The following is a 24,843-nucleotide window of genomic DNA, read 5'->3' as shown; positions in this document are numbered from 1 at the left end:
TTGATATGTTCAACACTGTCATGAGCAAAATGTCAATTTGAGTTAGCCAGCGCATATGTTTACTACGATTTATTCAAGATGCATATAACAACGGCTACCGATTAGTTAAGCAAGTCAAAGAAACGATTGAATGAATCATAGTATCAAAGCAACAATATAATAGTTTATAATTAGATAATAACAAATAAAATGATATCTCATGAATCGACACTAGAAAACACATAATATCTTACAAATCGATAAACGACAATTCAGTATAATATATTACAAATCGGTATATAGCAATTCAGCATAATATCCTATAAATTGATATAGGACAATTTAGCATAATATATTACAAATCGATATTAATAACTATTTACCATATCTCCCAAATTGATACTAGAAAGCACATAATATCTTACAAATCGATATACAGCAATTTAACATAATATATTACAAATCGATATTAACAAATAAAACAATATCTCACAAATCGACACCGAAAAACACATAATATCTTTCAAATCGATATACGGAAATTCAACATAATATATTACAAATCGAGATTAACAACCAAAATAATATCTCATAAATTGACACTAGAAAATACATAATATCTTACAAATCGATATACGACAATTCAGCATAATATATTACAAATCGATATTTACAAACAAAACAATATCTCACAAATCGATACTAGAAAATATATAATATCTTACAAATCGATATACGGCAATTCAGCATAATATATTACAAATCGATATTAACAAACAAAACAATATCTCACAAATTGACATTAGAAAATACATAATATCTTACAAATCAATATACAGCAATTCAGCATAATATATTACAAATCAATATTAACAAACAAAACAATATCTCAAAAATCAATACTAGAAAATACATAATATCTTACAAATCGATATACAGCAATTCAGCATAATATATTACAAATCGATATTAACAAACAAAATAATATCTTACAAATAGATACTAGAAAATATATAATATCTTACAGATCGATATACGGTAATTCAGTATAATATATTACAAATCGATATTAACAAACAAAACAATGTCTCAAAAATCGATATACGTGTTACTACAACCGCGATTTGCGTTACATTGCATATACTGAGTGAATGAACGATACCGAATGGGGTAGAGGCCCTTGCTCGCATCTGTAATCAAGCATTCTTGTCAACAGGTCCCAGCGTCTTACAAATATCTTCAAGTTTTCAACCATCGAAACGATAAAATCTACTTGCAATAACAAAACGCCTTAATGACACTCACGACGTCATACGTTCTTCAACAATAACATGATGACATGGAAAGGTACTCACCACGCTTTAATGGCACTTGTTGGAATGTTTGTGCATCATTGCTTTTTTCTATACTGCTTAACGAAAATGAAGAAGAAGAGATGACTGCAAAAAGAGATGGTCGAAAAATACAGCTATGACGCCCACCAATGATCGAACCAGTCATTCGATTTATAGTTATCTTGATGAGGTAGAAACGAACCCGAAAATGTTTTCTATCTAACACAAGGCAGGAATGAGAAGGCGGTCATGTGTTATAACACAAGCTAAAAACAAAGGTGGAATGTGCAAATCTATATAGGGTAAGCGAGAGGATATTTTCGTCCAACGATATCTATCTTACGGGAGGACATTTCCGTCAAAAGCATATCTACCTTTTTTATATGTTATTTTATTATAAAGTCATCGTGGGCAACATTGGCATATGAATTATTGCAGGTTCCAAGATATTCCTCTATACACACCGGAACACGCGAATTTGTGTTTCAGGGAGAACACACAACACCCTCTTGTGAGAGAGAGGAACGAAATGAGGCCGTCAACCTCATTTGGGTCGGGCACAGTGCTCACCTTGACCCGGTTAGGGTAGGCACTGCCTAAGTTATGCGCAGGTCAAAGTGAGCATTGCCCACCCAAACCCATATCCCTCTTAAGGGATTTCAGCGGGTTAGCATGAGCACGTGTCCACCCTCAAGTTAACGTGGCTCCGCCGCTATATATATTGATCAAGTTTCCACCGGGTGTGCAGGTGTCTTTAACTGGTAGGCTCCGTAAGGGCTTGGGTGTATGTGACCCCACCCAGGGTTTACTTTCCAGGGAAGTGAGCCCATTAAATGACGTGGTTCTCAAAGAGGGTTTCTTGTCTTAAAAACAAAATATGCATGGTTCTATTCGAAAATGCAAGATGATAGTGCTAATGGTAAATTAGCCTATGATGTGACACCCACCTGGTTTGCCCGAGTGGCAACGAGTTTGGGGAGAAGGTGCTGACCCCTTTGTCCCAAGTTCAACTCCCATCGGGTGTATGGTGCTTTTAATTGGTGGGCTCCATAAGGGCTTGGGTGACAATGGTTTGACCAAGGATTTACCTTGCTGGGAAGCGGACCCATTAAGTAACCCAATTTTCATATAGAGTTCCTCATCATAAAAAATAAAAACATGTGATGTGGACCATGGATAATGAAATCTGGTTATGTCCCAAGTGTAACTAAACTCAAACTTGATTTGAGATGATGGTACCAGCACTCGGGGTCAATCAAACCCATCATAAGAGAAACCATACCTGGATCCTATAAGGATTCAATGAACCAGACCTGGACCATACCAAGTAAAATAATATGTTTTGCCATTTTTACATTGAAAATTAAGGATCTTAGTCGGAACTTGGATCGGGCTCAAGTCTGGTATGAAATTTCACAAATCATACCCTGCTTCATATATTAATTGGACCTTTCGGGTCTGACCCAGACTCTAATAGGACTTTCTTGTTTAGCACCAAACCCTGACCCTATAGTGTTTAGTATGGATTAGGTTCAGGTCAAATCTGATCCATTGACACCCCTAGTTATGCCAGATATGTAGTCTATTTGACTACAATAAATGCAGGGCTGGTGAATCTTGACCTTCCTTTTCAAGGAGTGGGCTCGTCCAAGATATTCATTTGGTGGACTTATTTAACCACTCAATAAAGAATAATAGCTTGATTAGAAACGACTCGTCTCTTTGGCTATTTTGTTCATGTTAAAAGAATAAATTATGTCTTTTCAAAATAATTTGAGAGTTTGTACCGAAGAAACTTCCAGTAGTCACCAAAATCTTGAGGTGGGGACTTGTTTGCTGTATTATTTATTCAGTACTGGTATGTACAGTGAACGCCCTTATGAGCCATACATCTCCAGATGGACGGACATGATAGCTTGGCCATATGGGCATATGTTTGGTCAGGCGTTCTTGTTGTACTATGGTAGTAGCACCCGCTGGTATCTTAATATGTTTTTGAATTCTTTATGGATCAAACTTTTAGACTCCCCGAGGGCAAGAGGTAAGCCTACGCTGCCTGAACAGTGACCGTAAGTACGGCAGGTAGAGCCAGGGCGGCTAGGTCTTTGATTATCAGGGCAGTTTCTCCATGTAAATATAAAAAAAAAAATTTAAAAACCTTTATAAGATAACTTGTTTGGTAAGAAACTTGCTTTGAAACGTAATTTCCATGTGCATGTAAACAGGTTTTTCAAGTTCTTCAAGAAATCAATAATTCACAATAGACTGAACAATTAAAAAAAAAAACAAAAAAAGTTGACATAATATACTAGAAGCACTCGGCCTAAAGCGTGTTTCACACTAAATAATTCATGCCAAATGCATCTTCTGTGTCGGCTGAGCATCACTTGTTTTCACAAATCCAATTTGTAAGTGTGTTCAGTATAGGCCACCAGCTAGGGATCAACACTTAGATTGTGATTTTTAGACGAAGAATATGAATTTTTTAGCCTTCAAATTTATAAAAAGTATGAATCGTTCATTTTTGAAGCACTAAAAAAAACTGGCCATATGTTGTAATTGGATGATTTAAGACACAATTCCTGCAAAAATCAATCCATCTCTGCATTCCTTTAAAAAACAGTACAGGGTTTTGGATGCCACGACACCTCTAATAACTTTTTTTTTGTTTTTTTGTGTAATTTACAAATAAATGCCCAACGAATGAAAAATTTTCAATTAGCTGCCTCAGGTTTTCAATATTTAAGATATATGCAAATTGTTATATATTGCCTGAGTTGGTTTTTCTCTTTGAAGTTACTTATTTATCCTAGCTGAAAAAGTAGAGTTTTACAAAAAAAGTGACATTCAGTGATTTAAAGAAAAAAATGGTTAAATTTGTCATTTTCAAAAGTCATCTAGAGTTGGGTGAATAAAAAAAAAAGTAACTCAGGCAGTCACTTTTAAAAAGGCTACGGTTTATTGTAATTGTTTGAAATCTGAGGTAGCTAATGTAATTTTGCCCCCTGTCTAAGGTTTATAGGAAAGCTCTTTTAAAATTAATTTTGTAACCTTAGATATTCTATCCAAAAGGCTGATACTTTGTTTGTACCAGCGGCAAAGTATCCATGTCAATTTCAATTAGTGATGACAATAGGTTGGGTTTGGTTTTAATTCGGGTAAAACCAGACCCAAATCTGATTTAAGATGATGGTACGGTTCTGAGCTCGAGTCTAATCAGACCCACCATAAGAGAAACCATACCTGGATTCTATAAGGATTACATGAACTAAACCCAAAACATACCGGTAAAATAATATTTTTTATATCATGTTTACATTGAAAATTTGTGAATCTTAATAGAACTCGAGTCGGGCCAGGGTTTGGTATGAAATTTCACAAACCTGTCTCCATATATTAATCTAACCCAGACTCTAATCGGGCCTTCTTATTCATCACCAAACCTTGACCCTATATAGTTTGGTACAGGTCGGGTATGGGCCAAACCCTGCTCATTGACCAAAAAATAATAATAAAGTATTATGTATCAATACACGTGTTAAAACTATTAAAATTTATTTTTTGGTATTCTTTTACATTTATTAAAATATAGCTGATTCAGTCCTGCAGTGTATCAAAAATCTGCCGATACAATGTGTATCGACTCGATACACACCGATACTGCTAGCATTTCTTTGAAGACCCAACCTGATTGGTCTACAATAATTACAGCAACGGGAAATATCAATTAAATTCATGAGACACATTCCATCACAGAACTCAAACTAACCTTTCTATTTTTTTGTGCTTTTAGTAGGCCTATTATTGTGGAGAATTGCAATAACTTCCTAATTTTTCCATTAAAACAAAACAAGAAAAATACATATGCATTCTCAGTCTAAATCCAATGCAAAACCAAACTCCCACACGAGAGAGATGGTCATCTAGGTGGAAGATTTAAAAGCATTAAAAAAGAAAATATTTATAGAAATTAAAATGGAAAGAAAAAGAATCTTTTCTCATCTATCAGAGCCAGGTTTCGATCCTGGGACCTGTGGGTTATGGGCCCACCACGCTTCCGCTGCGCCACTCTGATTTGTTGATACATATTGCACATAATTTTATTATACTTTAAAATTTTTTTATCACAACAAAAAACCAAAGGTGATATAGAGCGTCTTTACTGGCCAACTCTTGAAGTTATCATAAGGTTATTTTCTAACTAGAACTCTATCCCTTGGTATGGGGCGAGAAGAATCGCCTTGTTGAATCAGACAAGAGTGTTGCCTTCAATACGTACCTTTCACACACCCTTCGTTGCAAATTTTGTTGTTCATATCATATATCATCTCAAAATCTCACCTAACCTCCCAATTATAGGACTGCTACTTCACAATCATGCTCCTTGTAATATATGGCTAAATTTAGTAATTTACTACTGTATTCTCCCCCAAGCAGTTTGGTAAAATGGGTATAAGGATACAACTGGCTCTCTTTAAAAATTGACGACATTGGCTCTCGGCCTTCATGAAAACGATATTTGAAACATAGAAAGACTTTAAACTTGATCTGTCCAATAGGAACATAGGTCCACAATGACATGTTTACTGTCATCACCATGAAAGGGACAACATGGTCATTGGAAAAAGCTGGTCATGAAGGTCATCCCTTAAACTATCACCTCTTTTTGTAGGATTTTTGTTAGGTTAGTTGTGAATTCTTGTGACCAGCCCATCTCAGCATTTCTACAGTCACCCATCTGTTTTTTCTTTTTTTTTCTATTACTAAAATGAATAAAACAGAACATCTCATCATGTAAATCCTCTCCATTTTCACCAGACCTGTTTTTTTCTCAAAAGACCCACATCTTTTTTTCATGAGTTAAAAGATAAAAAACAGAAATTCTATCTTTCTTCAGGTAAAATCTTCAACAAATTCACCCATACTGCAGTTTTATCAGACACCCACATCTTTGTTTTCCTTTTTTCATTAAAAGTGCAGGTAGTTCTTCCATTTGTATCCTCACCAATTTACCTCTGTGAATTTTCTTCAGACAGATAGGGCACTGACACAACAGAGAAGAAGAAAAGAAGATTCAAGATCAATCCAGGGGTGAAATTATTACATAAGAAAAAAAGAAAGGAAAAGGAAAAATCTTCAAGAAAACGATACACCCATGTCTTGGTCCAAAATTGAGAGCATGTCTGCATGTAGGACCCTTCATTCAACAAAGGGATAAAGCCAGGTACAGGTCTCCATCCATCTCCCCCACTAACATAATTTCCACTGTTTTCCTTTTTCCTTTTTCACCCCACATTTCTATCAACAACATAAAAAAACTGTCATTTTTTTCTTTTTTATTACAGCGAAAGCTTTCATATTTTAATAGTTCAGCAAGGCACATGGCGCGCCAGAGACAGTATAATCCAAGCCGTTTATCTACTTCTGTAACAGCTACACCCCAGAAACGGTCTCTCTCTCTCTCTCTCATAGTTCGTCTCTAGATCTATGACATTTTTTGAATATTTTAGTCCCTTTCTGATCTCATATTTTCCCAGAGTTGGAACCAAATTCATTTGTGGCTTGTTTGTATATTGAACCACTGTTGTCATAAGTCTCTTCTTAGTTGGTGTTGGTTGTTGGCAATCTCACAATATGTTTCAGCACAGGAGAGGTCAGAGTCTCACCGGTTTCAGGGATGAGAGTCATGGATTGTCTGACCATAGGCGTAATCTCTTAACAACTTCATTGAACGAGTTGCAGCATTCAGCAAGTGAGTCTTCTTCCTTCTCTTTTCCTTCCTTTTTATGGTTAGTGTGATTGGTTTCTTACCTGAGATTGATTGATCTCCTGCATGTGGGTGTTTCTGCAATCTCTTTTTCCTGGTTGTACTTAGTGGGAGGTTGTTAAAAAGTTTGGTTTTTGTGAGTAGATCTGAGGTGGATGTTTATCTCATCATATGGTACTCTACTCACCAACTTGTCAGGACGCATTCATAGCCATTGGATTTTACCAACCAACTTGCATACACTTTTTTCTTTTTCCAGAAGGTGGTTGTTATGTCGTGATGTTGCTCGTTGGTCCTTGGCCTTTAATTGGGTTTGTTGTGGCACTGATTTTCTGGGGATCTTTTTCATAGTTTCCACAAGATTGGGGAGAGTTTCAATCGGAGGGCCGGTGGCCAAAGCCAAGGGTGGATCCACAGGGATGGATGATCTATTGACATCAGATGGGGGGAAGCATGATTATGATTGGTAAGTTTGATGTTCCATTCATTTTTGCTCCAAGAATTGTTTCTTTCTATGATTATAGTTGGTGTACAATTAAACGATTACCGTTGTTCAATCTCACAATTCTGGTTGTGGCGATTCAATTGGTATGCAATTTAGATCTGAGTTTCAACAATTTCAGCTCTGCTTTTGATTCTCAAATAGAAACAGAACATTGAAAAAAATATGGTGGATTATTTATGTTGAAGAATTCAGCATTTGGGTTGAGCTCTTTTGATTTTCATAATTGACAAAATATTATGTTGGGTTGCTCTTCAAGGGATTCCTAGATCACAAACATGTTAACCAAAAAAATCCAGTTTCACTGAGGGTTTGTTCAAATTTGTTATTTGTTATGATTTGTATTTTTGGTAATAAACAAAATGATATATGATCATTTCTAGGATTATTTAGCTTAACCAACATGTAAACTTTGAGTGTAGCACCAATTTTGTTGAATGGGGATAGATTTGTCACTTTGAGAAATAAATATATCACAACCACAATTTGCAATGGCAATCATAACCTTGATGTTGAGGCAGCATCTAGGAACATGCTGCTGTCAGAAAAATATTCAAAATCATATGCAAAGGTTATAAACAGTTCTGACTCCCCCAGTTCCATATCCAGTGGACACTGCCAAGGGACATACCTATTCCAACAGCCAGCCAGCCACTTTCTTTTTTCTTCTGCAGAAGAGTGTGTCCAAAATGGTCTGATTATAAGTGGACTAACTGAGAAATGCCCCTATTGATTTCTTTAGGGAGCTCTAGATCCAGTCAACCCAACCCATTGACCACCCTGGTGTGGAAGCCATGTTAGTAACTGATTCAGAATATGAAGTCTACTTTAGTGACATCTGCTAAGTCTTTTCTATAAATAATTAAGCTCTTCTATGCCAATCAGAAAAGAATGCAGATCCATCCAATGAGGTAAACATGGTTCCAGCTTTTTGAATATTTTAGAAAAGCTGCCTTCCAATTAAGCCCATGCCAATTGTATGCAGGGCTGTAAACAGGTCAAATCCAGATAGGTCCATGCGTTTCTTTAACTGACAGTGGCTTATTTGGGTGATATAGGAACAATGCCATAATTATACAGGAAAACTGTGAATCTGGATCCAGGGTTGGATCCAACTTCCAACTTCTGGTGTCTTGAACTTATTCTAGTTTGAAGTCTAACACAAACCCACATGATGAGAACCATGGGTTTTACATTACCAGATCCAACCAGAAGCAGGGAAGCCGTTTTCCCTGGTATACTTTTACATGTTAAATTTATCAGATCCAAGCCTGTCTCTGGCATGCCTTTTCCTGGATTTGGATCCAGAATTAACTGTACCCAAATAAATATGAGCTTTTTTCTTCGTTTGTACCTGTATCACAAATTTCAGCAATATATTGGCTATACCCCAATCGGCATTTTGGGGAGCCGACATATTAGCATAGAACGTGATATTTTTAGAATATTGCCTGTATTTAAATATCATGATTTTATCCTCACACTAACACTTTTTTAAACTGTATATTTTATTTTATTTTCCGTATTACTAAGGCACTATATATGCTGATATTTTACAAAGATTTTTTACAAATGCAATTTTTTAATTTTTTCACAAGATTTATTCTCATTTAGAAAATTCCGAGAACAAGATTTGTAATATTGATTCTAGTACTTAAGTGTCCAAGGTATTAAGACTGGTTGGAAAAAGGGGCCATATAGGCTCCTACTTTTCTTGTTTACCTACTGAATGCAACTTGTTTATGAATAATATACATATTATTTTGTGAACTGCAACCAGTTTTATATGGTCCCAAAGGGTGGGGATGGGATTTAGGCCGCTAGGCAGGTGGTCTAGGTTCAAATCCCATGGGCATCACCTCTTGTGCAAGACTAATCTCGATGACTCCCTGGGGGCAAGGGTAAGCCCACGGAGTTTTATGCTGTCAGAATAGAGACCATAAGTACAATTTCAGGATTAAAAGAAATTGGTTGTGTTGGCATAATCTAATAGCCATGGTCAGTGATGCATCAACTTTTGTTTTTTTCTCTTTCTTTTTTCCTGGTGGTCATATCCTTTCTAATGAATCCCCAAGTGCACGTCACCTTGTGTTGGGATGTTGCAGGTTCAAAACCCAATGGTATAGTTGTATAACTGGTATCTGCGGATTACTTTTAACTGATTCCTTATGTGCCCGCAACCAATCACATAACAGCTAGGGGTGGCAATCGTGTTGGGTTGGCGGGTTGGGGGGTCGACCCGACAGGTTGGCGGGTCGAGCCAACGGGTTGGCGGGTCGGTGGGTTGGCAGACGGGTTGGCGGGTTGGCATACCCCCAACCCGAACCCGACCTGTTTAATAAACGGGTTACGTGGGTCGACCCGTTTATTAAACGGGTTGGCTTAAGCCCAACCCGATCCCGCCTAAGAGGCCGGTTGGCAGGTAGTGTCAGGTTTTGCCACCCCTAATAACAGCATTCCATGGGCCCCACAGCAACAGAATGCAGGCCTCGATCAAAATACTGTCGTGATTTTCTGGGGCACATAAGAGATCAGCTAAGAGATCCCTGGTCCCAAGTATAGGGGTCACCGTAGGTCTAGCTCTCTCTATCCTTGTCTTGGTATTTCCTTTTATTTTCCCCAATTGACTCTTCTTTTGGTTAGTTAAATTTGGGCATAGCCCCCTCATGTAAGATTTCTATCATGGTGAAACTTTTAACAAAACTATCATTTTCAACCACATCTCGACAAGGTATGATCATCTCCTGTTTTCATATCGACCAAATATTTTTAATATAGCAACTTCAATTTTGTTGAATCTTCAGAATTAGATTTTAATGTAGTTCTTCCTTCGGTTGATTTGGTGTCAAGGTATTTTTGACTTTCTTATTTTGTTGACCATAAGTTGCTTTGTGCAGAATTTATTTTTTACCTTGTTTACGAATTTCAATATTTGTATCGGTAAAAATGTAACTTGGGATCCAAGGATTTCTTAACTGATCGTTTACGTGCCTCAGCCAATCACATGACAGCATTTTGTGTGGGGCCAAGGAATGCTGTCATGTCATTGGTTGACGGCACATAACTTATCAGTTAAGAGATCCCTAGATCCCCTCTAGTGAAAGAATTGTCATTTAGGGCCTGTTTGGAATCTATAGCTGGCAGCTGCCAAATCCTGGATTTTAGGGCTTGTTTGGAATATGGGCGTTTATGGAGTTTATGCATTTGAAGAAGTGGCAGCGGCCAAATCCTGGATTTTAGGGCCTGTTCGGAATCTCAGTGCTGGGATGGGCGTTTATGCATTTGGCTGTCCTGAGGTAAAATCTTGGTCAAACTACCTTGGTGGTGCTGTTTGGAATCTCGATGCTACGATGGGCGTTTATGCATTTGGGATGGGAAGTGAGGCTCTTTCTCCTTTGTTTTTACAATAAATCATGGATTTGGCAGCTGCCACTTCTTCAAATGCATAAACTCCTAAACACCTATCCCAGCTGCAGATTTCAAACATGCTCTTAGTATAAATACAAAGAAGAAAGGACCTCACTTTCCATCCCAAATACATAAACGTCCATCCCAACGCCGAGATTCCAAACATGACCACCAAGGTACTTTGACCAAGATTTTACTTCAGGACCACGAAATGCATATACACCCATCCCAGCGCCGAGATTCCAAACATGCCCTTAATAAACTTGGTCACATTGCATGTGTTGCTAGGGGTGGCAAAACCTGACACGACCTGCCAACCTGCCTCTTAGGCGGGTTCGGGTTGGGCTTAAGCCAACCCGTTTAATAAACGGGTCGACCCGCGTAACCCGTTTATTAAACAGGTCGGGTTCGGGTTGGGGGTATGCCAACCCGCCAACCTGGCTGACCCGTTTAATAAACGGGTTAGGCGGGTGGGTCAACCTGCCAACCCGTCTGCCAACCCACCGACCCGCCAACCCGACCCGTCAACCCGCCAACCCGACCCGCCAACCCGTTGACCCACAAACCCGACCCGCTAACTCGTCGACCCGAGAACCTGAGAACCCGTTTACCCGACCCAACCCATTTATTAAATGGGTTGGCGGGTCGTGTCGGGTTACCCGTTTATTAAATGGGTCGGGTTCGTGTTTGCCACAGTCAACCCGTTTAATAAACGGGTGGGGTTCGGGTTGAGGTATGCTGACCCGCCAACCCGACACGATTGCCACCTCTATATGTTGCCAAGGTCATTTGTAATACTGCACCCAAAACTTGGTGTCATTGTTACATTTCTCAATATATATATATATATATATATATATATATATATATAGAGAGAGAGAGAGAGAGGACCCATGTAGCTTGCAGTTGGCATGGTCTCCACTTCATTCTACTAAGCCAACTCTGATCAATTTTAGTTCTAATGTGAACAGGCTCCTCACACCTCCAGGCACTCCGTTAGGTGAGAGCCAGCCATCCACATTGGCCCCAACGCGTAAACCAGCCACTAGATCAATCTCTGCGATGAAATCTTCAAGGGTAAAATTCTGCAACCACACCTTCTTGCATGATGATAAAAATGAGCTCGCCAACTTTACCCAACCACCTTGAAAACCACCTGTCCTAGACTTTGGACACACCTATGATTTCATGAAAGATGCATGTCCCCACACCAAAAGTGATGCACCTACACCAGCAAATTAAAGTCTATTGATGTAAATCCACATCATGGACTCATCCACTACACATAAACACGGCATTCATGTGACATGTGTATCTTTCTTGATGCATGACAGCAGAAGCATGGTGCCCATGTGGATTTATTGAGCCCATGATGTACCTTTCAATCTTCAAACTTTTGGGGCATGTCTGTTCATTGGAAGTGTCCCACCACACGTTTGGGATGTGGTTTACATGGTGATAAGGCGCATAATATATATATATATATATATATATATATATATATATATATATATATATATATATATATATATATATATATATATATATATATATATATATATATATATATATACTGAACATATTAGGGCCCCTTTTATCATTCTACCCAGGCCCCATAGTTTAAAGTATTTTATGATAGATCTGAACCGTTAGATGTGTTTATCATGCTCAATTTAGTGGGAATAGATGTGTTTTTTCACCAAAAAAATGTATTTTTATGAGTTGGAAAATTTGATGCCTTCATAGCCATTGATTTTGGAACACCAAAAAACCCTGTATACAGGGCATATTCTCATGATGCAAAAGCCGGTTTACGCTAAACAAAACTTATAGATCACATCTATGTTGTTAGATGTGGAAAAAAATACAAAAAAGAAAAGCCTACGATTTTAAAGGAGCCCAACAGGGCAGAACGAGAAAATAGGTAGCACGAGAGCATCTCTCTCTCTCTCTCTCTCTCTCTCTCTCTCTCTATATATATATATATATATATATATATATAGAGAGAGAGAGAGAGAGAGAGAGAGAGAATCGTCCAAGCTACACTAGCACCCTGTTATGTGATAGCTTCTGTCTCTTACTCTTCGTTTCTTCAAAATTAGTTTGCACTTGCACTGAGCTTCCAAGTTCTGTGAAAAGATAAAAAAGGGTATACTTACTGGAACTTTGACTTTTTGGGTAACATTATCGTGTTTGCATGTGATGTTATTGAGCTAGGAATCATATGCGCGGGTCATGTTGACCCAATCGGACTTCATGGATGAATTCAACATGATCCAAATGTTAAGAACCAGCTTTTGGATCATGTTTTATCGATAAAAAAACACAATTTTATGATAAGAGAAAATATTGCCCATTTAAATCATGTTTACATGTCATAATTAGACTATTCAAAAGTTGGTTCCCACTTTCCAAACGTGTAGATCACATCTGTAATAAAAAAGTGGTTGTTGCTAACCACTTTTCTAGCTAATCATGTGTTAACCAAGCTTTTAAAAAGTTTTCTCATGTATTATTTAAATCTGATTGTACAGATGTATTCTATTTACTAGCAAAACAACACTCTGAATATTTAAAAAAATATTAGATCATCAATTTTTTAAACCTTATAAAAACCTGCCTATGTATCAAAATCGGATGATCCAAGAGTCGATTCCTATAAAATCAAGCATTTAAAATACATCTTAACGGTCAGATTTAAGGAAAACATGGAAAACCCCATTAGTACGATGGTTAGCTAGAAAAGTGGTTAGGAGCTATCTCTCTTTCTCTCTCTCTCTCTCTCTCTATATATATATATATATATGTGTGGGTGGGGGGGGTGGGGGGGGGGGGGTTGGGAGAGAGAGAGTTCTGGTACACACTTGATTTACATAGATCTATGTTCTAAAACTAAAATCTGACAGTTGGATAGTGTTTATTGTATTTTATTTATTGTTTTCATGTGATAAAGTTGACTCTGATATGATGTTTTATAACATTTTTTAAACCCTTATTTTCATGAATGTGAGATGTTGATCTTCACCATCTCCAAAATAGAATCTTATAGTGTAATAAACATGATAAAACCTTTTTATATAATAAATAAATCATGGTAAACACCTGTGTACGGCTAGATTTAGCATTTGATGGCTAAATCTATGCAAGAGTATGTACTACCGAATGATATCATAGTACTGAACCACTATATATATATATATATATGTGTGTGTGTGTGAGATCTGTGTGCTTATTTTTATAGAAATCAGTTCTTGGAGAGTTTGATTCGGATGCATGGATAGGTTTTTATAAGGTTTCAAAAATCAACTACCTACAATTTTTATAATTTTTTGAGGCTCCAAATACCATTTTTTTCATTTAAAATGAATAATCCAAGTGTCAAATTTCTAGTAAATCAATCATATTGAACACATCTGTAAGGTCAGAATTTTGAAAAAACACTGAAAATATGATAAATGTTTCTTAGTAGGTAAGTTTGGTAGGTTTTCATTCTGAGAGAGAGAGAGAGAGAGAGCAATGTGTTCTTTAGGACTTCACAAAAAATCATAGTTGCAAATGGGGTTTTGGCAGTTAGAACATTAGGCATTTTTTTTATCAACCATTCGTATTGTACTAAAACTTGATGATAAAATATTAAATTTTTTGTTAAATTAATTTAATTTAAAGCATGTTTTCATTAAATAAGCAACCACATTTAGATATTCAGGTTACCCAATAAGCACATGTAACTATATTTTCTGCACGGTCCTAATGATAATGGACCATAGCAAACGCATTATATAAATGTGTGTGTGTGTGATGGTTTTGTAGCGTGGTACACATTCTTGTTTGCATAGATCTTGCAATCAAATGGTAAATCTAAGGGCACATATGTGTTTAGTAATGTTTTATCATGTTTAATACATCATAAGATTCCAATTTTTAGAAGGTGAAAATCAACAGCTCAATTCATGAAAATAACAGCAGTTTAAAATTGGTATTAAACATCATATTTGAATCAATTTCAACATATGAAAATAATAAATGCAATATATTAAGCATGAGTCAATAGTTATATATATCCCGGTATTTGCGGAGCTTGAACTGCTGCACATGTGCAGTCACATCTAGATCGGTGAGATATCAAAGTCAACGACGTCACCTATGTGCAAATGACCTCTAGATTGGGGAATCAAAATGGCTGTCTCCATCTACTCACAAAGATTACTCTCTCTCTCTCTCTCTCTCAAGCACTCTTTCGATTCTAGAAATTTGTGGCTTGAGGACATTCACTTATCAAACCTTGGTTTATTCCTGGAATAGGCAACAATTTCTCATCTGAAAGCAATAAACAAGCTGAACATCAACCTGGCCGAGATGCAGGTTTCATCTCCCAAGCAGTAACCGCATCAAACCCAGAGAACCTACAGGCCTAGTTTCTAACAAAAACAAGTCTTAAGAGTTTTTTTTTTTTGTGGGAAAATATTGGCTACCTTCGCGGGTTGCAAAACCCTTAGTTGAAACTCATATAGGGTGAAATCATTTTGACCAAATTGGACCACCGTGGATGTGGTCAAAATAAGAGTCAACCCTTAAATCATATTTTTTTAATGTAAAATATGATTTTTTGAATGTTGACAATTTGTGAAAGGATAGGGTGCAATCACATGTCACAAAAATGTGTGCATTAAGCAGCTGATCACTCTCCATCTTGGCACAGGGGGCTGTCAAGTGTAGGGCCCAAGACCTGATGGAGGGCGATCAGGTGCTTAATGCACAAAAATTATGCCATGTGATTGCAGCCGATCCGGACTCTGACAATTTAGTAGATTGCAGAATGTTGATTTTTCAACTCTTAAGAAAATCTAACATCTGTTTCTACTAAGCCAAACATGTAGATCACACATTTGGAGAGTCTGATGTGCAAAAGAAAAATAAAGATTTTCACTAAGGGGCTTGGAACCCACGAGGGTAGCAAACATTATACTTAGTTTTGGTGCGTTTAATCAGTCAGGAGGTAAGTGGGGTGCATGCACTAATTTATCCAGAAATGTTTTTTTGAGAAGAATTTATCCAGAAATGTTGGGTATGTAGGGATATTAATTCTGAAGCACAATCCAATACCCCAACTTATCACATGATTTTTGGACAATTGCGCACGTAAACAACCAAGAAAACATTGTTTTGTAGCCCTTGATCCTACTCGTCTTCTTCAATGACAAACATTTATCAAGCTAAACCAAGAAATTCTTGCTAATGCAATTACCTGATTTTCTTTGTTCCCATACTTGTTTTTTCAGATCCCAACCAGCCAATCAGACACCACCGTTCCAGTTAAACCCACAAGAAGCGTATCCACTTCACGCCCTTCCACAACATCATCCCACCTGCCCAGTTCGCAGGCCAAGTCAGTCCTCAGTACTAGTTCCATGTCAATCAATTCCAGGCCGTCAACTCCAACCCGCCGGCCAACGGTTCCGTCCCAATCAAGACCATCAACTCCATCCAGATCCAAACCACCGGCCCTCTCCTCTAGACCCTCCACCCCTACCTCTCGGCCGCAGATTCCAGCAGCAGCGAAACCTGCCCCTGCAAAACCTACTGTACCAACAGTGACCCGAACCACTTCCCGTCCCTCAACTCCTACTCGACGTCCATTTACAGAGACTCCAGTCCATGCATCCTCTCCTATTGTAAAATCTCCAACCACAACCACCCGTAGCCCAGCAGTTGCATCCCATGCAAGGTCTCCGAGTCCTCGGCCACACAGCCGACAACCATTAGCTATCCCAGACTTTCCCACAGAAGTGCCACCAAACCTGAGAACTACAGCACCAGAAAGGCCATCCTCTGCTACCCGAAGCCGGCCAGGCAGCTCATATTCCACACACAGCACCGAAACTGTTAGCAATGGAGTGGGAACAGTGAGGCGGCCATCTCCTGCAAGAGGAAGAGAATATCCCGGCAAGGAGTGTGTGTTCGCAAATGGGCAGAATGCTGGCCATATCGAGAACAATCAAACCGGCAGGCAGACACCTACCTCAAGACCACCATCCTCAACCGTTGACAATGGTGGGTTTGGAAGGACAATTTCAAAGAAATCAATGGACATGGCTCTCAGGCATATGGTAATTCACCAATTTTCTTAAGACACTTTTTGTTGTCATGCATCACATATAACTTGAATTCTTTGCCAAAGCAATTGGCAGTTAATACTGATTGCCATACACTCAGGTTCTTACCTCATTGTTTTACTGATGTGCAAACAGGATATCAGGCATAGCACAGGGAGTACCCGTTCACTTTCAGGCAGTTCCATTTTCCCTCAAAGTATCCGTTCAACCACATCCAAGATCCGACAAACATGCCTGACGGATACCCAAGTTCCCAGCAAAATCAGCAATGGTAAGATTTTGGAGAATGGCCATGCTGGAAAGTTTACGGATCATGAGAACAGCAAAGAGAGACACCATATTGTTGATCTCATTGCTGAACGGTTGGCTGAGAAGCTGAAGGAAGCTGAGAAAATGAGAGAAACAAACATCTCCATCAGCACTCGTTATGATTCATTATTACTAAAAGAAGACTTGAAGAACACAGAATGGTTGCACAGCCTCAACGATCAGAGCCCAATCTTTGACCATCGATTTGAGCAACTCCCGGAACCCTTCAGCTTTTCATAAGCACCTACTTATTTGTCTTCTTTTCTTTATCATTTAAATCCCATCCTGAAATTTGAGCCTTTATGCATGGATTTTAGTCCTTTCTTAAATGCAGCACACATTTCTAAACCACTTCTGTAATACACAATGGATGTAATCTCTTTGGCATATGAATCAAATTTCACCATGTTTTGAGACCACGCATTTAAGCAAACAAACACCAAGATACAAAATTATCTTATTCAGAAACATATGAAATAACCTGTCCCAGACAACTCTTAAAACAACAAATGCTTCATGCCACATTGCGCAAATCATAGAAAACTTCCAGATCTCCATCCCTACAGTTCAACATGTTGAAATGTCAAATGAATGATACTCAGCAAGAAGTAATGTTACCACGGATTTATGAGGTCGTGGAAGATGTACCTTGCTGGAAATCATTCCACGGCCGTGACAGCATTCGCTTTCTCAGATGGCTCCCTAGTTGTCTGTTCCAAGTTCGATGTAAGGCACTTATGAGGCACCAAGTTGAGATGGACAACTTGCCCAATGCTCACACAATGACGTAATCTTTTAACTGTATCAAACACTGTGAAAGAGTTTCATCCGTAACAGAACAAGCACCGTGAGGAGGCATGAGAATGTTTTCACACATCAGCAAAAAAAGTGTGCAGATAGAAAATGTTACAATGCTTCACACAAGTATCAGATTTAAGAATATCAAAGAGCAAAACCATCCCAGTGGGTGGTCAGTCATTGCATCCATTATGTTCTTGCATATTTTCATGGTATCAAACTAGAAATGCCCTTGAACATACTCAGAAAATTCTGCAATATAAATACAGAATTCCAGGAAGGAGGTTCAGCAATATGCACTAGCTGCCAGAGTGACAGTGTGATACTTAGCATCACCATCATGTCTCCTTGAGATTAGAAATTAGCCACATGATAATCTTCAAAATCTCCAAAAGCCTAAGTATTTTTAAGTTCTTCACCTACATAGTTAGCAGCAATAAACAGATCTGTCAAGTTGCAACTTGTGTTACTAGGAGAGAAGATCCAATTATGTTTGAAAACATACAAGTAAACAAAGTATCATGGGTAGAGCTGGTATAGCTGAACAAGATGAGTTTGAAATGTCCAAGCTTGGCTCTATTGAGACTTATATATCATACATATATTACCATTCTTTTTTGCTGCCTCTTTTTGTATTTATATGTACATAGCATTCTTTTTAGGAGTATTTTTGTACTTTCTCATGTAGTGTAGTGTCAACAGTTTTGGTCCTGTAGTGGGGTAGAGAGGAAGTCCCCTTATATGGTTGTATGCTTCTTATTTCAAAGTTAATGAAGTTTCTCTTCTCATCTTCTTTGTTAGCTTGGGGGTTTTGGAGAGTCTATAGAATAAAGATATTACTCGACCCATTCCCGTGAAATTCGACAGGATTAATTTCACATATTGGGATTGATATTGAGCATACCATTGTATTTGTCTCTTGCATTGTTCTTGGCTATTTTGTTGTTATTGTTGGTTTTGTGCAGGAAATTTGGTGTAATTAGGGGTTGTGGTTGTGATGGAGAAGGAATAACTGATTCGACTTGACCCAACGAAGGTTGATGGGATTTATGCATCTGTTTGTCAAAATGGTAGATTCAGCAATGAGAGGATTTCTATGACAGGAATATACAAAGGTGACATGAGTGGTATGAAATGTCACTATTGCAAAAAAATGGGGCACATGAAGTGATGATCATGCCTTGCATTGAAAAATAAGAGTGGAGATTCTGTGACTCAGGCCATTAGAGTGCATCCTATTCCTAAGGAGAAAAATGGACAAATTGACGGTAGTGAAAATATTCAGTAGTTTGACTTGTCTGTGGGAGGTTTTTTTAGCATTTTGGTATGAGTGAGCTACGGACTTTGGAGTTGGTATGGCATATGCAGCAGCAGATTCTTCAGTTGCAGCTCTTAACTCAACCACTCACTGTTGCCCCTTCTCTTTACAGGTATTTATGGTAGTCCTCTTGGATGATTGATAGACACAAAAACATTATGTCACATGACTGCTCATGAGTCTATATTAACCAATTGTCAAACTTGCAGTAGTACCTTTTGCACTGTAGATGGTTCCTCCATTGCGGTATCCAAAGTTAGGACTAGTACTGTCAATTCTTGTCCTGAGAGTAAATTGAATATTTCACAAGTTTGTCATGTCCCTTCTCTTGCAATGGATCTTATTTCTGTTGGCCAAATTACCAAGTTTAATTATATTGTTACCTTCTCTCATGTTGATTATGTTGTGTAGTATCAGCTGTCAGGAAGAAAGCTTGAGGTCGGCCATAGGAGGAGAGACTTATATTACCTAGACTGGCTGGATATGAATTTACAAAGAAGGCGTAATGATAGTTTGGGAGCTATAGTTGTGGATGAGTCAGTTTTGTGGCACTAGAGATTAGGTCATATCTCTAGCTCTAAGTTGCAACATTTGGTGTTTGTTGGTAGTTTAGGTAGAACGAAGTTAGTTGTGTCAAAGGCATATGCAAGAGTGTAAGAGTTGTAGGTTGGTCAACGATCACACCTTGCCATTTGGGATTAGAGATAGGGAAGTTGAGTTTCCTTTCGAGCTTGTTCTTTCAGATATGTGAGACCCCTCACCAGTCTTGTCGAAGGGGAGTTTGTAATATTTTTTCACCTTTATTGATGACTGCACAAGACATACTTGGGTATATTTTATGATAAGTATAAGTGAACTCTTTAAGGTCTTTAAAAAGTTTTGTCATGATTAAACTCAGTTCTCAACTAAGATTAGGACTCTTTGAACTGCCGCTAGTGGTGAATATATAAGTTTTGTGTTTGAGAAGTTCTTTCATGAAAAATGAATAAACCATCAAAAATTGTCCTTATACTCCTAGGCAGAACAAAGTGGCTGAAATGAAGAACATACATATTTTGGAGACAACGAGATCTCTTCTCCTTGGAGGTTGTGTGCAGAAAGCTTATTAGGTTGATGCAGTCCAATTGGTTGTCTATCAGATAAACCATATGTCATCGTATTCTTAAGAGTACATCTCCTTTTCAGAAGTTATATGGAATGGGTCCACATTATATAATGATGAAGGTGTTTGGGTATGTACTTCTACATGATAGATATAGAGACAAAGTATCTCTCAAAATTGTTAAATGTTGTTTTCTTGATTTTTCAAATTGTCAAAAAGGCTATAAGTTGTATGATCCGATTGGAAGAAAAGTTTGGGTATATAAAAATGTTGTCTTTCACGAGGATACACCTTATTTTAATCAAATTGAGGATAAGATGGGAGGTGACCTGATTTGTCCTTTTCAATGTCATTTCATGAAAAAGAAAGAATGAATGAGCATATGGAGGTTCAGGGGGAGTAAGTCCATTTGAGAGACAATAGGTTTGGAAAAACCTATTTTAAAAGAGATGAAGATATTGTTGAGATTCCATTCATAGATCAAGTGGAGGCAGATGAAGTAAAAAATATAGAGGCCAATCCTGATTCAATTCCTTCTTTAACTGAACCTAATAACTCAAACTTGGAGTCACTTTCCACTTCGTGCTCTCCTCCGTCTCATCAGGTATGTCAAAGTTCTAGAATATTTATTTCTCATTCTCGCTTTGTGTCTTATGAGTCTTTCTCTCCTAAACATTATGCATTTTTTGCATTGATTCATTCTTAGGCAGTGAGTGAGTGAGAACAAGCTAAGCAGAAAAGCAAGTCATATGCATAAGTCAAAAGTGCCAATCGATGAGAATATCAAAGAGGCATTGCGAAGTTGAAGACCAATAGTTCGATTAGATGATTGAGCATGGGTCTTATTCAGAGGCAGCTTCGAAAGAGGAGTGGCAACAGGCAATGGTTGAGGAGATGAATGCACTAGAGAAGATGCATGCAAGAGAGTTGGTAAAGCTTCTACCTGGAAAGAATATTGTTGAGAGCAAGTGGTTTATAAGATCAAGACAAAATGTCTTCTTGAATGATAATCTAGATAAACAGGTTTATATGGAGTTGCCACAAGGGTACCCAGATCTTGAAGGCAGAGTTTGCAAGTTGAAAAAGGGCCGACTCAAACAGGCACCTCGAGCCCTCGAGCCTGGTTTAAAATTTTTAGTTTTGTTGTTAAATTTCTTGGTTTGGAGCAGAATTATCATGACCTAGCCTTGCTTGTGTCATCCTCCATACAAGGGAAATGCATATTACTCATATATGTTGATGATATAATTATTACAGGAGATGATTTTTAGAAGGTAAATAATACCAAGAAAAAAGTGACTAGTATTTTTGAAATGAAAGATCTAGGAAATCTAAAATACTTCCTTGGTTTAGATATTGCATACGGGAATAAGGGACTATATCAATCTCAACATAAGTATGCAACTGATTTAGTTGTCAATGCGAGATCAGCAAATGATTCAAAGTTAGTTCTCCCATATAAGCAAATTTAAAACTAAGAGCTTTAGATGGAGTGGAATTAGAAGATTCAATAGTATATAGGCAATTAGTTGGGAGTTTGATATACTTGACTATATCCAAACCAAATATAAGTTATATAACTTATTCAGTCCATGTGGTTAGCCAATTTATGAGTTCCCCAAGAACGGTTCATCTTGTTGCAGTTCTCAAGATCATTAGATATGTAAGGGACACCATGTACTATGAAATGTTCTTTTCATCGTCTTCTTCTACAAAGTTGAGAGCTTACTATACTGCTGATTTTGGGGGCTCTACTCAGGATTGTCTTTCTATTATTGAATTTTTTATTTTTCTTTGGAGCTCCTTAATCTCTTAAAAAAGTAAGAAACAACAAAGAGTTGTCTTATCTACAGCTGAAGCAGAATACAAAGCTATGACTCAGGTCATAATTGAGATTGTTTGGATAAGGTGGTTATTGAGAGAGTGAGGAGTTCTTGTTGATGATCAGACTTCTGTACATTTTGATAATATAGTATCATTCATATTGCAAAGAATCCAAAGTTTCATGAAAGAACTAAACACATTGAGATAGATTGTCACTTTACAAGGAGGCCTATAAAGATTGAGTTATCTCACTTGAACATGTGGGCTTTAAGGATCATATTGCAGATGTGTTCACTGAGAGTCTTGCTCCTTTATATTTTAGTTTGTTCCTTTTCAAACTTGGGATGATTACACATATTTTTTCATCAACTCAAGTTTGAAGGAGAATGTTGAGACTTATGTATCATACATACATTACCATTCTTGTGTGTTGTCCCTTTTTGCATTTATATGTACATAGCATTCTTTTCAAGGTATTTTTGTACTTTCTTAGGTAGTGTAGAGCCAACCGCTTTTGTCCTATAGTGGGGTAGAGGGGATGTGCCCTTATATGGTTGTATTTTTCTCATTTCAAAGTTAATGAAGTTTCTCTTCTCGTCTTCTTCTTTGCTCTCTCGCTGTCATGGTTGGAACTCTATCTCTTTGACAGGCTCATTCTTGTGGTAAGCTGAGCTGAGTTTGAGCTCCTAATGAGCTCAAGGTTGAATTGGCTTGGATTAAGATACAATGTTTTAGAGCTTCAAGTAATAAGATTACACAAAAGTACATTGTCTTAGAGCTTAAAGCAGTAAGATTTTGTCTCTAAACCTATTGCTTGCAAGCTAAATGCTTCAAATATTTGTTTTACACTATTATATGATGTAAAATATGTTTAATATATATTTATTATTATTTAACAAGCTTATACAAACTGAACCAAGTTGAAAACTTATTGTTCATGTCCAGTTTGCCAAACCTATTTTATGAGTTCAAACAAGCTCTTTACAAGCCAAACCACAAGCAACTCGGCTTGTTTCCCAACCCTAATCATGGGCCCCAAAGTTGATCCCTGATTGCATTCTTATAACACCGTCAACCATAGAGTGTCCATGTTTACCAGTGTTTGTCATGGGAATGTCTTCAGGGCTTAGGCAATGACATCATGCACATCTTCCAACAAATTACTTGCTCCAAGGAATGCTACAACCACCAGACCACTCCGAAGGTCCTAACAAGATCATAAAGATCCAAAACATTACTGGAAGTACAGCCTTGATGCTCGACACATGAAGGCCTAGTACCTTCAAAGTCATCCATCAGTAGTGTGAGTAAATTCCATGTTAACGCACAATAACCATCAGTTAACTACTTGCTTAATTGATCTCAACACACCTGTTTTACTGACAGGAAATGATGCAAATTGTATAGTTGAGAGAGGATGTGTGTAAATGTGAATGTGTGCATGAGTGCTTTATAGTAAGGTTACATTGTAAATTTTGTGCATATATTTGTCATTAATAAAATTATGCATTTTGTTTCATAGTCACAAATATCGGTCTCAGCTATGTCTAGGCAAGGCAAATTCTCGCAATAATATAGGTTTAGTTGATAAATCTCAGAAAAAACTTTGTGCTTAAAAAATTCTAAAAATATAAAAATAGTAGAAATAAGAAAGAAAAATAACATGTTTAGATAATAAAATACACATATAATAAAAAAACAAGTATAAATATAAAAGAAATAAGAAAAATGTAGTTAAGATATAGAAAAGTAAAAAAAGTAAAAGGTAGTCATAATATCATGATATTATCATGATAATATCATGACATATAAATTTATGATATTTTCAAAATATCAGGATGATTTGTCTTTAATATCGTTTTATGAATTTACAGCTATATTATCGCTACATTTTCCAAATATTGCCTATATCTGTGACTGTTTTATTTTATTTCTTGGTGTTGTTGTGAATTACAAATATGTTGTTCATTGTATTTGGCAAAATGAATTATGTTTACACATTTAGCCACTTTTGCTTTCAATTTGATCATATCCCAGGTTTCGTGCCACAACAGTCATTATACATGTATAAGAGAGTAATTGTAAATCTAACTTAAATTTTATACTAATTGACAGATGAGGGGCAGTGGAAGCCAAAATGGTGGTAGTCCAGTTATAACTTTTTAAATTGACATGGGAATAGTTTTGGGTTAAATGTCATTTTTATTATTATTCAGAAAGCACATTGTTGAGGAAAAGATTACCCGTGTCACACACGTGGTATTTGAGAAATTTCTTAAAAAATATGAACATTATTGAAAAGATTAGGAAAAAAAAACTATGTGTAAAGTGAGCTGAAGAGCATGGATGGTATTCTTTTAAAGCTTTTAAACTTTATTGGTAAAAAATT

General features: G+C 37.3%; 2 protein-coding genes and 1 non-coding gene across 6 annotated transcripts in view; 1 reads left to right on the top strand and 2 right to left on the bottom strand.

Annotated features, from left to right (window-relative positions):
- Window positions 1-5,316: 5,316 nt before the first annotated feature.
- On the bottom strand, window positions 5,317-5,388 carry TRNAM-CAU (transfer RNA methionine (anticodon CAU)). The gene has a single exon. It is a non-coding gene; the product is annotated as a tRNA-Met (tRNA).
- Window positions 5,389-7,383: 1,995 nt separating this feature from the next.
- Window positions 7,384-17,829, top strand: LOC149820825 (uncharacterized). The gene is made up of 4 exons (XM_089982061.1): window positions 7,384-7,546; window positions 11,962-12,067; window positions 16,270-17,097; window positions 17,239-17,829. Exons 1-4 carry the CDS (start codon window positions 7,500-7,502, stop codon window positions 17,650-17,652), a joined length of 1,395 nt encoding a protein of 464 aa, XP_089838187.1. The 5' UTR covers window positions 7,384-7,499; the 3' UTR covers window positions 17,653-17,829.
- The window catches only part of NAP7 (non-intrinsic ABC protein 7), a 29,372-nt gene continuing 22,298 nt past the window's right edge, over window positions 17,770-24,843 (bottom strand). For 2 of the 4 annotated variants that reach the window (XR_016426398.1, XR_016426399.1), the window contains 2 exons: window positions 18,061-18,122; window positions 17,770-17,972 (listed from right to left, as the gene is read on the bottom strand). The gene's annotated coding sequence lies outside the window, so the exon portion shown is untranslated. Of the gene's footprint in view, window positions 17,973-18,060; window positions 18,224-18,490; window positions 18,630-24,843 lie in introns of those variants that run through there. The other 2 variants (XR_016426397.1, XM_089982062.1) reach the window with 2 other exon arrangements.

The sequence above is a fragment of the Nuphar pumila genome, chromosome 12, assembly GCF_984573655.1.
Source record: "Nuphar pumila chromosome 12, dmNupPumi1.hap1.1, whole genome shotgun sequence".
In the NCBI taxonomy this organism is placed as follows: domain Eukaryota; kingdom Viridiplantae; phylum Streptophyta; class Magnoliopsida; order Nymphaeales; family Nymphaeaceae; genus Nuphar; species Nuphar pumila.
This window is presented reverse-complemented; position numbering and strand designations above follow the sequence as displayed.